Source organism: Colius striatus, chromosome 14 (genome assembly GCF_028858725.1).
Source record: "Colius striatus isolate bColStr4 chromosome 14, bColStr4.1.hap1, whole genome shotgun sequence".
NCBI lineage: Eukaryota > Metazoa > Chordata > Aves > Coliiformes > Coliidae > Colius > Colius striatus.
Window position 1 is genome coordinate 21,175,794 of NC_084772.1, and position 13,665 is coordinate 21,189,458.

The 13,665-nt window shown below is 54.8% G+C and overlaps 1 protein-coding gene across 11 annotated transcripts in view; it reads left to right on the forward strand.

Moving 5' to 3' along the window:
• Positions 1-13,665, forward strand: part of ZC3H18 (zinc finger CCCH-type containing 18) — a 50,742-nt gene extending 37,077 nt beyond the window's left edge. For 7 of the 11 annotated variants that reach the window (XM_062007131.1, XM_062007124.1, XM_062007127.1 and 4 more), the window contains 8 exons: positions 1,188-1,289; positions 2,934-3,077; positions 5,243-5,395; positions 7,219-7,379; positions 7,971-8,167; positions 9,248-9,344; positions 11,510-11,606; positions 12,719-13,665. In XM_062007131.1, coding sequence (XP_061863115.1) covers positions 1,188-1,289; positions 2,934-3,077; positions 5,243-5,395; positions 7,219-7,379; positions 7,971-8,167; positions 9,248-9,344; positions 11,510-11,606; positions 12,719-12,917 — 1,150 coding nt within the window. In that variant the 3' untranslated portion in view covers positions 12,918-13,665. Of the gene's footprint in view, positions 1-1,187; positions 1,290-2,933; positions 3,078-5,242; positions 5,396-7,218; positions 7,380-7,970; positions 8,168-9,247; positions 9,598-11,509; positions 11,607-12,718 lie in introns of those variants that run through there. The other 4 variants (XM_062007125.1, XM_062007128.1, XR_009819713.1 and 1 more) reach the window with 3 other exon arrangements.

Below are 13,665 nucleotides of genomic sequence, written 5' to 3' on the forward strand. Positions count from 1 at the left end.
AGTTACTGGCATCTCTCTTCTGTTGCTCTGGAATTTGTATTTAAAGAGGCAAATCACCTCTCTTTATTAAAGCAGTCCCTGCAGTTGTGTCTTGTGATAGTCCTGGCACTTCAAAGTAGAAATGCAGTGTCCCATGCTGATTAAACAGAGGCATGGTTATTACTCTGCCACTTCCTTGCCCCTGCAGACAGTTTCCCAAGTCTGGAATATGCATAGTAGGAGAACTGGCTCCTTGGATAGGAACCTCTTCAGAGCTGAAATCACCCAGACACCCAGAGTGGATCACACAGTTGATGGGAGGGTGCATTGTGGCTTTTGGAGATGGAAGGCCCAAGTGGGAGCTGATCTTGACACGAGCACGTAGGTGTTTTTGGGGAACAGGCTGACTTTCCCCCACCCAGCCCATCTCAGCTCTGTGCCTTGCAGGGCAGCGCCAGGCACAGGTGACCCTGGGATTGCCGTGTCCCTCTCTGAAGGTGGGAGGGTTGGGAAAACCCGAGTCCCCAACTGTTCCTCAGAAAGCCCATCACCGAGGTCTGGCTCTCTGAAGGCTGCAGGAAGGGTACTTCCAGTCTTGGCAGTGGGGTGAATCACTTAACAGCAGCTCGCACTGTGTTGTGTAAGAGGCTTGGTCAGCCCTGGGCTTAGGAAACACCTCTTGCCCTTTGATCTGTTGGCTTTGATATACTCTGCTTGATCTGGGGATTTTCCTCCCTGTGTTCCAGAGATGACAGGTATCCAGTTAGGTGTATTTTAGGGGTCTTTCTCCCAAGATACTATGGGGGTTTGTGCTGTTTAAAGGGTTGTGGACTGCACTAGGAGTTATGTAAAGCAGGTTGAAACAAATCACACTGAACTCTAGTCACTCACCTTCCTGTAGGCCTCTTTTCCCTGAGGAGAGAATACAGAGAGCACTGAGGAAGCCTCAGGTGCTGGTGTGGAACACCTGAGGATGTCTCTTGCAGACAGCCCTATTTCTTCCTTTTGTTTTCTCCTTTTACCACAGCTCTGGTGACAGGAGTTGCTTTTGTTGAGCAGAGCCCAAATATAAAACTAGGATAAGCTCAGACCCACAGGGACTTGTTCCTGGGATGCAGCTCTAGCCAAAGGAGGGGAATGGGGGCTAAATGCACCCAAAGCCTTCTGCAGCCCCAGAGACTGAGCTGTGACATGTCCTTCTTTCCTAGGTCACGGTCCTTCTCATCTTCGCCCTCTCCTTCTCCAACGCCGTCTCCACACAAGCCGCTCGCCAAGGCTAAAGGGGACTTGTTAGCACCTGCTGGTAAAGGGTAAGGCTTCCTTCCCCCCTTTGGTAACCTGTGCAGCAGAGGCTCCAACAAGGAGCCTAATCCCTGAGTCAGACCCTTCTGACCTGGGTGGCAGTTTAAGGAAGAAATGGAAGATGCAAAATGTGACCCACATAAAGCAATGAATAGCTTGGCAGATTTAATTAAATGATGACACTTTCACTTACTAAACCCAAGTTAAGCTGGACAGGCATCCTTCAGTGTTACATAGACTCACAGGATCATTTAGGCTGGAAAAGACCCTTCAGGTAGAACCCAGCCATTAAGCAAACACTACCAAGTCCACCACTACAGCAGCATCGCATCGAGACCCCCATCATGCACACACCGGTGTCTAAACACATCCAGGAGGTACAACTGAAACATCCTCTGTGTGCAGAAAGGTTTCTACAGGAGCTGGAAGAAAAGTTGCATTCATTCCTCTGCTGGGGCTTTAGTTACTGCACAGCTTTAAGGTACAGAAATGGTTCAGCCTCGTCTGCTGTTAGTGAAAACAGCAGTGTAGGTGTGGAAGGGACTCTGGCAGATCATGGCAGTGCTCCTGCTCTTTGAAATGCTTCAAGTTGCTGTTTCACAAACTCCTGTAATGCATAACAAATAATGGATAGGTTGGAAGGTGACACAACACCACAGTGATGTCACCTCTTTTAAAGTGACCTGCAAATCATTTCCACTGTGGGAATCCCCCCAAATTCTCCAGAAAATGGGACAGTGCCCTTTGCCCCACTCCTTGTACCTCACTGACCTGCTTTTGGGGGGGCAGCAGGGGCGGATTGGCTTCTCAAGTCAGAGGGTTCAGCCCTTTAAAGACATTGTTTGCCTGCAGCCATGTCTTTACACCCTTCTAGTGCACATTGCAGTGCTGGTTTGGAAACACACCCCAGCAGCCTGCAGTAGCAGGGGGATTGTTTGGCTGCCTGACATTGTATGCACTTAATCCCGTGTTCTTCAGGGCATGAATGCAGATACTCTGAAGCACAAGGGGAGGAATTACCAATCTCTATTTTAGTATACAGACAGCTGCCTCCTCCACAGTTCATAGTAGTTGTGACATCAGTGCTGAGGATGTTGAGCAGAGGTTGGAGTGCTCTGAGCCCAGAAATGAGGAGGTGAAGAGCCAAAGCCTTTCCTGGGGTCAAGTCCCCAGAACATCATGTAGCGTTCTGCTGCCATGGTGGGGCCCATCCATGGGTCTCAGGGGCTTTCACACACACAGGCTCCTCTGCACTCTGCTGAGCTGTGTGAGGAAAAAGAGTATTTGTGCAAAAACTGTGTGCATTGTGGTTCTGAAGCCTGGCTGGCAGAGTTGAAGTGGGTGTGAGCACGTTGGCTCAAAGTGCCCAGTACTAAACGGGTAAGAGACAGTGGTTCCACACAGGCTGCTTCATCAGTTAGTTTACAAGTCAAGTGTCTCCAAAACTGCTGTGTAATAACAGGTGACTTGATTTAGAACATGGGAAACAGATCCCTTTAGGGGAATCTGTATTGTTTGAGGGTGTTTTGGTGGAACAGCCACGTGTGTGTAGCTCCAGTAACCGTATGGATGTCACACTCGGTCAGCAACAGCTGTGAATGTCTCTATCTGCTGGGTGTGATCAATCACTTGAAACTTTACATCTTTTGTAGTGAAAAGTCTGTGAAGAAACTAGCTGCCCTCCCAGTCCCTCAGCCACTCACTAAAATCACAACAACTGCAGCAGAGGCAGCCAAAGCAGGGGATAATCGAGAGGCGAGGAGGAAGGAGCGTCAGACCAGGACTCCACCCAGGAGGTGAGGAGGCTGGGGGCTGGAGGGAGGCAGGAGCTCCTGGAAGACAGAGCACATCCTGGGTTCCTCTCAGGATTAACTGCTCCAAAGGGCTCCTCGGTATTAAAGGAGAAATCCATTTCTCCTTTAAAAAGGAGCTGGGAAGAGAGGGAAGGATTTGGGGATGAATGTGAAGGACTCCTCACAGCAAGTGGCTCCTGCCTCTGAAGGCTGGTTTGAGGGATGAAGGAGGCAGGATACTCAAAATGGGTCTGCAGTGCAGAACCAGGCACATCTGAGAGCTGTGTTTTGTGCCTGTCCTCCAACTGTTTTTATTGGCTTTCTCCTCCTTTTGCATTTGAAAGGAGAGAGGCTTCTGATGGTTTTCAAACAAGGAGTCTGTATCTAAATCGGTTTATCAGCTGTAGTCTGTGATACTGGGGGATGGGGAGGTGTTTTGGGGGTTTCAGTTTAGACATGAGGTGAGACCCTTTGTTAAAAACATGGGAAAGGGTTTGAAGAAGATATTCAAATTTATACAGAGGAAGAAGGGACAGGTTGTCCAAGGAAGTGAACAGAAAGGAGAAAAGGATTTTGATGCTAAAACGGAAAGAAGGCTAAATGGGCTGCGAAAGAGGAGTCAAGGATGACACTGAATGAACACCTGGTTTCAGCTATGCACAGCTGAAATTCTTTGTGCATTCTTCTTATGTTAGAAGCTTTGCAATTGCAGGGCAGTACCCTTGTGTCTGGTGTCTGGAAGCAGTAGCTTGGCATCTAAGAAATGCATTTACTAGAAAGGGCTGTTTTATGAGCACACGAGGAGAGGGAGAGTGTGTTGTGCCTGCATTAAGGCATATGTGGGGTTTTGGCTCATTGAATCCTGCTTTTATCAGTGTGTTTTGAAGGTGGCTGTAAGTCTGTTTCACGTTGGGGTTCTCAGAAACATCCCAAATCAGTTCTGAGCTTTGCATGGGATTAGATGTCCTGTTTGTCCTTTAAAAAAAAGGAGCAGTTTTCTCCATAGCTGAAAACTGATCATGACAGTTCCTTTTGTCTAGAAACTCTGTCAGTTCTAGTTTCCATTTCCCTTTAACTAGTTAGGAATAATCTCAGCTGCCCTTAGCCACCTTCCCTTATTTCTTTATTCCAATCTTGGCATTTGGGGAGGTTTTTCATGCTTGTACTTACACAGCCCCCCCTGCCCTACGCTCTCCCCGCTGTGCAAAGGACAAAGCAGCTCTATTTATGTTACAACTGGTATGTTAGTGTCCTGGTTTTGTCTGGGATAGAGTTTCTTTTCCTTCCTAGCAGCTGATCCAGTGCTGTGTTTTGGGACTGGTGGGAGGAGAGAGCTGATAACACACTGATGGTGTAGTTGTTGCTAAGTGGCGCTTATCCTGAGTGAAGGACTTTTCAGTTTCCCATGCTCTGCCAGCGAGGAGGGGCACAAGAATCTGGGAGGGAGCATGGCCAGCACAGCTGACCCCAGCTAACCAGGGGTATGCCATACTGCAGGATGTCATGCCCAGTATATAAACTGGGGGGAGCTGGTGGGGAGGGGCAGGTTGCTGCTGGGGCATCGGTCAGGGGCGGTGAGTGACTGCGTTGGCCATCACTTGTCTCCTCTTGGGTTTTGTTTCTCTCCTTGTCATATTCCTTTCCATTGCTATTGGAAGTAGCACTACAGATCCTTTCATTATCATATTTTATTGCAGTTAGTGAACTATCCTCATCCCAGCCCACAAGGTTTACTTTCTGCCCTGATTCTCCCCTCTGTCCCACTGGTGGGAGGGTGGGTGAGGTGCTGCTTGGGGCAGCAGTTGCCAGCGGGAGTTAAACCACAAAAAAAGGGGTGTGTGTAAAGCCTGAAGTACAAAGCAGTCCCACAGTGTAGGCAGCATTTGCTCCTACAGGTATCAGCACAGGATTAAGGTGCCTTTTGCCTGGTTTCCTTTAGCACGATCCAGTCTTGCATAGAACAGCTCCCGTTCAGAAAACGGCTGCTTCCTCCAGACTGGGAACATGAGGGGGAGAGAAACATCTGGAACAGTGCCCTTTGCAAAGCACCAGTCTCTTACACAAACACAGGACAGCAGCTTCATGCTCACACAGCCCTTAGGCAGATGCCTGTGTCCCTGTTCCCTGGGGAAGGCAGCGAGGTGAGGCTGTGCTTTGGTGTCTTGCAGGAGGACCATCAGCGGCAGCATCAGCGGCAGCGCCAGCAGCTACAGCGGCTCCAGCTCCCGCTCCAGGTCCTTGTCTCGGTCTCTCTCCAGATCTCATTCCAGGTCATCGTCTGCCTCAGTCTCCCACTCCCCATCTGGCTCCAGGAAATCCAGGTACAGCCTCTGCCCTTCTCTCATGTGTGCCAGACTGCTCGTTTTTATCTCAGCTGTGGCTAAACCACGTCCTGTGGCCACACTGATCCCACATCCTCAAGTTACCAGTTTTGGGCTACAGAGCTTGGCTCTTGGGCAGCTCTCCCTCTGGCTCCTGCTGTCCCCAGGGAAGGTGCTGGGCCTGTCAGGAGAGCTCGGTCACTAAATGCCCAAAAGACCCAGCTGATGATAATTTCCCTTTGCTGGCAAAGTTGCACAGCCAGTTCCCTTTGTGTTTAACCCCAAGTGAATAGTTATATGGCTGCTAGGCTGTGGGATTTGTAAACAGACACCTCCCTCCAGTAAAGAGCCGTGAAATAAAACCTCTTTCAAGTCCTTCACTTGGGGTTTGCTTCTTCTCATCCGTTCGCACACGGGAACCCCTGAAACCTCACAGGCAGCTCTGAAACACAGCTCTTCCCTGTGGCACAGGTCTCAGAGCAGACCAGTAGTGTAAAACTCCTGGATGAGGCAGCACTTGGCTCTGGGCAGCAGCAGCTCACACAGCTGAGCTCCGAAACTCCCAGCTTCAACGTCCGCCTTGTTTTACGGAAATCCAGACTTGTTTACTACGTGCTTGTCACGTTCATCACACCAGGCAGGGGGTGATGCAAGAGGCTCAGAGAGCGCTGGGCCACGCTGCCTCTGGCTGCTGCCTCCAGCCCTGTGGGGCTTGAGAAGATGGGCAAAACTTCCCAGAGGTGTTGCTCGCATGGCAGCGGGGCTGTGCTCGCTGAAAAGGAGGAAGCGTGGGAAACACGGTCTGTACCAACCCAGATTTGCTGTCACAACCTCGTGGTCAAGAGCTTTCCTGGAGAAGGAGTTTCTGGCTCATCCAATCACCGTTGCAACAGTCCACGCAGCCTCTCAAAACCCACCTCTGTCAGGATGCCAGCGGGCAGAGACTTTGCAGCTCATTCCAGGGCTGGTCTGTGCTGAAGCTGCCTCAGCCCCTCGGGGTCAGATGTGGGTTGGCTTCCAGCGAGCCAGCTGGAGCCCTGCTGGCAGGGCAGCTGCAGGAGAGCAGGAGTCAGCGTGTCCCCTGCAGAACCTGCTGCAGAGGCTGCCTGGATCCTCCTGCAGCTAGAGGGCTGTGGTGCCAGCCAACTGGGGTCGTGGGAGCTGCTCCCATGGAGCCGTGTGCCCCTGCAGGGAAGCCTCGTGGGTGCTCCTGTGTTTTTTGTCTGCTGCCTTTCTAAGTAGAAAGTCTTCCTGCAATGACTGTAATGATTGTCTGACCTTTTTTTAATGGCAGGAATCCATTAGGAGATTGCCATCGTAAGGCACTGTTAGAAGATAGTCATCTCCCAGGCACCTTCCCTGTCATTATCCCTCTCTGCATCCTCAAAACAAGCAGCTGGGCTCTCCTGTACCCTGGGGAGCTGGGCAGAAGCTGTGGGCTGCAGGACTCAAAGCCTCCATGAATAAACGTGTGCCACACAACAAACACCTTGAGCCGAGCCCTAGCACTGACCCGAGCCCTAGCACTGACCCGTCTGCGGCGGCGCACGCCCTGCTTTCACTCTTTGTTTACCTGGGGGAACAGTGACCTGTTGACATGTTGCCTTAATCCTGTTTATTCATAAACAGGATGTTCCAGACTCGCACCTCACTCGTTTGGGATGTTTCCTGCCCGTCTGTGTCTCGGGAGACACAGCCTTTGCCTCTCCCTGCTTCTCCCCCGCCGCAGCAGCTTTCTGCTGTCCCAGCCGCGCAGGGGGAGTGACACAGGGGCATCTGCCTCCTGGCATCCCTGGCTGTAAGGGGCTGTTGGCTCTCCCCAGGTCCCTGAGCGTGAGCAGCGTCTCCTCCGTGTCCAGTGCCTCGTCCAGCAGCAGCTCGGTGCGCAGCGCCGACTCCGAGGACATGTACGCGGACCTGGCCAGCCCCGTCTCCTCGGCCAGCTCCAGATCCCCCACCCCAGCGCAGCAGAAGAAAGGTAGAGGTACCTGGTTTGGCATTTTCTTCTTCAAGGGGTCCTGGGAAAAGGGAGGGAGGGGAGGGGGTGGAAGCAGAGATCTATAGAGCTCGTTTGGTGGTGCTATGGGCTCCGGGAAGATTGTTGGGTGAGGGCTGGTTCTTGCAGCTGCTGTAGGCTCAGGAAGCCCAGAGGCTTCACTGGAGGAGGGTGAGACCATGGAGGGAGACAGGCTCTGGAGCCAAATACATATTCACATCCTCCTATTCACGTGTCTCTGGCTGTAGAGGTGCCTTTTGCTGCCTGGGGCTTCTGCCTGACGCCCCCTCTCACCCTTGCAAGGTGATGTCAAATCATGAGTGTCACATTGCTCTTCCTCTGCTTAGACCATAGCAGAGTTGTCAGCACGAAGCTTTCTGTTCTTGATCTTTCACATTAAGCATCCTCTCTCTGGAAACTCTGGTTTCCTGAGTCTCTTACCCTCGGGGCCACGTGCTGTGCCCCACTGGTGTGGGCTGCTTCAGTGCCTGGAGCAGCATCCTCTCAGCCTACCCAAAGGGGAGGGCAGTGAGAGGAATGGGTTGCCAAGTCACTGCATCTGCTCTCCGGTTTCAACAGGAAAGTCAAAAAAAGAAGATAGTGCTAAAGAGGAGAAGAGGAAACGAGATGTGCCCACTCAGCTCCTGAAATCAGCCAAGCCCACCCAGGGGAGCAAATCACAGCAGCTCCTCCAGACCCAGCAGCCCTCAGCCCCCCAGTCTCAGCAGGGTGGCTTCAGCGCCCACAAAGAGATCAAACTGACTCTCTTGAATAAGGTGAGAGGTGGGGTTGGGGGCGAGTCCCTCGGTGCAGGGGGGGCTGGCTGCTGGGAAGGGGGAGCTCCAGGCTGTCAGGGTGAGCTCAGCCAGGTAGGTCTGCAGCTGGGATTGAAGGAGGCCAACCAGAACCAGTCTGGCAGCACACACACCCTGTGGTGGCTTGAGTTTGGGACTGTGTTGGCGGCTGCCCTGGGGCACATTCCTGCTGGCAGCTTCAAGGGCTCTTCCCCGCTTTCTCGAAGGCTGCAGCCAGTCCCACATGTGCTGTGGGGCCTTGCCCAGGGAAGGCATGCTCCCCACACTCCCCAGCTCCCTCCCCCTGCCCGCCCCCTGCCAGCTGCTGACGAGTCACTAACTGAGTCAGGAGGTAAAAGTGGCTCTTGCCTCAGCTCCCCGGCTGCTGGCCACGGGCAACCTGCCTCTTTCCCCTTTACACCTGAGCCTGATGCCCTACTTGGGTGCCCTCAGCATCCAGATCATGTGGGAGAGCTGAGCCTCGTGGGGTGCTGAGCCAGAGCAGGGTGTTGGCCCCACTCAGGTGGGTGGGTTCCTGTTTTTGAAGTCTTTAATGTCTTTTCTCTTCCTGAGAGTCCAAATTCCCCACTGCAGTCTGAGGCCACAGTTTTCTTTACTTCCCTGTGCTGTGCTGTGAGGTGCCTTTGGAGGCTGTGAGGCATGCTCTGTGGGGAGGAGCTTGCCACTGCACAGAGCTGCTCCTGGAGGAAGGCACAGCCCCACGTGCCTCCCTGGCATTTGCTATCCCTGGTGCTGGGGAAAAGCAACTACAAAATGCTGCTGTTTTCCTCCTTCTGACAGTAATGAGGTGAAAGCAGCATGAGTCCCAGTGCCAGAGCATGCAGTGTGGGGGCAGTTCTGTGGGACCAGTGATGTGCATCATGGGCACCTGTTGCAGGGAACACCTCTGTCTGCCCCCCTCCCCGGGGGGAAATCACAGCATAGCAAGGATTGGAAGGGACTTGTAGAGATCAAGTCCAACGCCCCTGCTAAGGCAGGGCCAAGTTCCTAGGGCAGGATGTGTCTGCTCAGCTCCATTTGTCTGTTTTAATTCCATTTCAGGCAGGTGACAAAGGAAGCAGGAAGAGATATGAGCCAGCAGACAAAGACAGGCCGTCCTCTCCTCCAGCCAAACGGGCCAACCTGTCACCTGACAGAGGTGAGACATCAGCATCCCAGGGGACAGCATCTCGGGGACTCCCAGCCTGGCTGGGCTCCTGCTCTGTCCCCTCAAGGCAGTGTTCCAGCAACAAATATTCCTGTGAAAGCCTCTGCTTGCAAGAGTCCCCTCGCTGGAGAGGTTAATTGCAGGCACACATCCTCCCAGAGCCTCGGAGTGTGTGATCTGCCAGCAGATAACGCGGGCGGATGAACGGTGGAGGTGAGACGCTCCGGTGTGTGAAGTAAGACAGGTGAGGTCAGCCCTGGGCAGGCCAAACCCAGCCTTGCCTTAGCTGTCTTGTGGTGCACATTGCAAGGATTTTGGCTCCACTGTGTCTGTGTAACTCCACTGCAAAAACCCCAAAACTAAGGGCAGAAAAAAATACCCCTCCCCAAGCCTTTGCTTTGGAGCCGCAGTGTGATCGTCACACTCAGCCCACAGCAGCCGCCTCCCCTCTTGGGATGGCTGTGGATGTGGCTGTGGAAGCTGTAGGGCTTTCCCTCGCTGTATCCTGGGCTCTTGTGGTTTTGGATCTCAGTCCTCCAGAGGGAAAGGCTGGTGGCAGTGCTTAGGAAGGGAGCACAGGCTGCAACACTTGGCCGGGTCGCCCGGCCTGTGAAACGAGCCCGTTTCCCCACTCGTGGGTGACAGTCTCATCTGCCCCATGTGTTCAGACAGGCACAGGCTTTCCAAGTGTTCTCTGAATCCTCAGCAGCAGCGTGAGCACCTTGGAGAACCAAAGTGGATAGGCAGGGACCTAAATGCCACTTCAGCCTGTGCTGAAAAACACAGGGAGGGGGGGAGTTGTCAGCCAGAGGTGCCGGGTTTTGACGCGGGAGCCAGCGCTGCCACGTGATGTTGTTTTCCCTGCTGTCTCAGCTGTAGGTGTATCTTGTTGACTCTGGGTGCCAGCCAGAGGGGGAAAAAACACTGTCTTGTGCTAATAGCCTGGTTGCATTCAACTCCTGCAAAGGCAGTGTGGAAGGGACTGGGTGAGGTTGAAGTTCACTGGGATGTAGTTCACAACTGCTGCTGTGCCGCAGACAAGTGAGCGGGCCGACTTGGCACAGCAGCCTGGATTTAGAGACACACTGAGGCAGCTGTGAGCATGTCCTTTGTTGTCTGTAGGTTATAAAGCATTTCTAAGCAGTGGCAAATGGGACACAAGCCCTGAGGGCAGCTCAGGCTCACTGCCCTGTGGCAAGAGGATTCATGGCTGAGTGGGATTTGGACCAGTGCACCCTCAGGCACACAGCCCACTCTGCAGCATCCCTGCACAAAGCTGGTTGGGGTTTGTGCCCCAAGTCTCACATAGAATCACAGAGTCATTTGGGTTGGAAAGGCCCTGTAAGCTGCTGCAGTCCCAGCCCTCCCCTCACCCTGCCCAGCCCAGCACTGACCCACAGCCCTCAGCACCTCAGCTCCAGGGCTTTGGGATCCCTCCAGGGCTGGGCACTCCCCCAGCTCCCTGGGCAGCCTGGCACAGGGGCTGACACCCCTCTCAGGGAAACAGTTTTGCCTTAGCTCCAACCTCAACCTCCCCTGGAGCAACTTGAGGCCATCCTGTGCTCAGTGGCTGGGGACTCCCCCCACAGCAAAGCTGGATAATGCTGCTGCAGGCCCCCAGTGAGCTCCCCACCTCACTGAGTCTCCCCCAGCAGCTTTGTTGAGGCAGGGCACAGCAGGTCAGTCTGTGCTGCATAAACACGGGATGATGCCTGTGAGTTGGCTCCAAAAGGGGCAGAGCTGCACTGGCCCAGTGCACCCCATTAACTGGCCAGCATGGAGCAGCTCAGGTACCCCGTTGTGCACAGACCTCATGGTCTGCCAGCAGAGCACTGACTCAGCCTAAAAAAAGCACAGTGGAGGAGCCTTCATCCAGCAGCTGGAGGGTGAGGAGGGGGCTGGCCTGACTCCCCTCAGGCTGTGTTTTGCACAGCTGACCACAGGGCACAGCCTTGGCTGGTTATTTGCTCTCCCTGAAGACGGGATGCCCAGGGGCAGGTCCCTTCCTTGGCTGCTGCTGGACTTGGCCTTTTGCAGGCCAGGCCTGGCTGCTCTGAGCAGAGCATGGTTCTGCTGCCAGGGTGGTGTGGGAGGCAGGGCAGCCACCTGGACCCTGGCAATGAGCAGAAGCATCTCACCTTGTCTTCTCCTGACAGGCTCTCGCGACAGGAAGGCGACGGGGAGACTCTCTTCACCCAAGCAAGAGCGACAGAGGGGCCAGAACCCGAAACCTTCTCCTGCACAGACAGACAGGTCAGTGCCTGCTCGTCCTCCTGGGGCTCAGGCTTCTCCAGCCCTTGGGTCACTCCTCTCAGGCAGCCCTGAGGCTCCCTGGCTGTGGTTTCCAGTTGCTGTGGAGGCAGAGTGAGAGGAAGGAGGCAAAGCTCCCTGGGCAGGAGCCAGAGGTGCTCAGCACTTGGTGCAGAAATGAAGCTCAACCTCTGCAGAGTGGCATTGATCACATCCTTAGTGCTTGACTCCCCCCCAGCAGCTGCTCTCTGGGTTGGGGGTGTCACAGTGGGGGTTGATGTGCCCTGTGCCCTGGCAGGAGGTGGTTACAGATACACTGGGGTTTTCTAGGGCACTTGTTGGGTCACACCTGCACAGCCCTGCTCCTCTCTGGTATGGTAGGACACAGTGTGGGTGGTGTGACAGAGGGGACAGTGACTCACACCCCCAGCACCATCAGCAGCCCAGGCTTTCCCCAGTGGTCTGAGTTGTTGGGGTGAGCCAGCCAAGGCCTGGAACAAGGCAGCCAAGGCCCAGCCCATGCCCTCAGTGAGCTACTGAGATGATGACACCACCAAACCCCAGCAGGCTCCTGATGCCCCTCTGCTTCCTGGTCACAGCACCCTCATCCTCCTCTCTACAGGGATATGGTGGGAAGAGGGTTTGTTTCCAGCACACTGGTGCTGCTGGTGAGTTCCTCCTCACCCCCCTCTGCCCTCAGGAGCAGCTGAGGGAATGGAGGTGTTGAGCCTGGAGAAGAGGAGGCTGAGGGGCGACAGAAGCCCTCTCTGACACTCCCTGACAGGAGGCTGCAGGGAGCTGGGGGTCAGGCTCTGCTCCCAAGTGACAGGACAAGAGGAAATGGGCTCAGGTTGCCCCAGGGGAGATTGAGATTGGAGTTGAGGCAGAACTGTTTCCCTGAGAGGGGTGTCAGCCCCTGTGCCAGGCTGCCCAGGGAGCTGGGGGAGTGCCCAGCCCTGGAGGGACCCCAGAGGTGTGGGGCTGAGGTGCTGAGGGCTGTGGGTGAGCGGTGAGCTGGGCAGGGTGAGGGAGGGCTGGGTCTGCAGGGGCTCTGAGAGCTTCTCCAGCCACACTCTGTGACTGTGGTTCCTCTCCTCTCCTCTCTCCCCTGCCAGGAAGCGGCAGCTCTCGCCTCAGTCCAAGAGCAGCAAAGTGACGAGTGTCCCGGGCAAAGCGCCGGAGCCGGGCCCGGGGGGGGCCAAGGGGGGCAAGGCCAGCACCCTGTCCCGGCGGGAGGAGCTGCTCAAGCAGCTCAAGGCCGTGGAAGACGCCATCGCCCGCAAACGGGCCAAGATCCCCGGCAAGGCCTCGTGAGCCCAGCCCTCGGACTGTCCCTGTTTTTATAAACAGTGCCCAGCAGCCCGGTGCATTTTGCAGTTTTTGTCTTCTTTTGGCTGCGGTTCTTTTTACAGGAAAGAAAACTAAACAAAAACCAACCAGACACACAAAGCCCCCAACACCAGCCCCCCCCAGCCCCAGCCCCGGGGAGCCGCTGCCCGCGGAGCCGCCTGGCAACACCTCACCCCACCACCCACCCCCGGGGGGTGCTGCCAGCAGCCGCCTGGCACCGCCTCGCCCCGGCTCCCCAGGGCCAGGGGGGCTCTGCCCCCACTCCCCAGCCCCCCGGGGCCGCCAGCCCCTTCGGCTGCTCTCGCTGCCCCCCCTCCCCTTCCCCCCTTTGCTAGAGCCTCCCGTTGTATTCCCCTAGTTGAGCCCCTGCTGTGTGTCGAGTGTCCTCAGCGCTGCAGTTGCAGATCCTGTGTAAGGAGAGAGCCGACCTCTGCTGTGACCTGCTGGCAACGAAACCTCCTCCCCCCTCCCTCCCCACACCGGCAACGACAAATATATCTATATTCTTGACTGAAGCCTCGACTGGGACAATGACCTGTCTTTTCTTTGCAGCAGCAGCTTGCTTTGGTTGCCTGGGCAGGAGCCCTGAAGCTGTTCTGGGGGTGTCTGTCCAACCAGGAGGGTCCTCTGGGTTTTTCTTTCTCCTCTCTTTCTTTCTTTCTGGGTTTTTTTTTTTGAGGGATCTCCCTGAAATAAAGTATTTTGATAACCA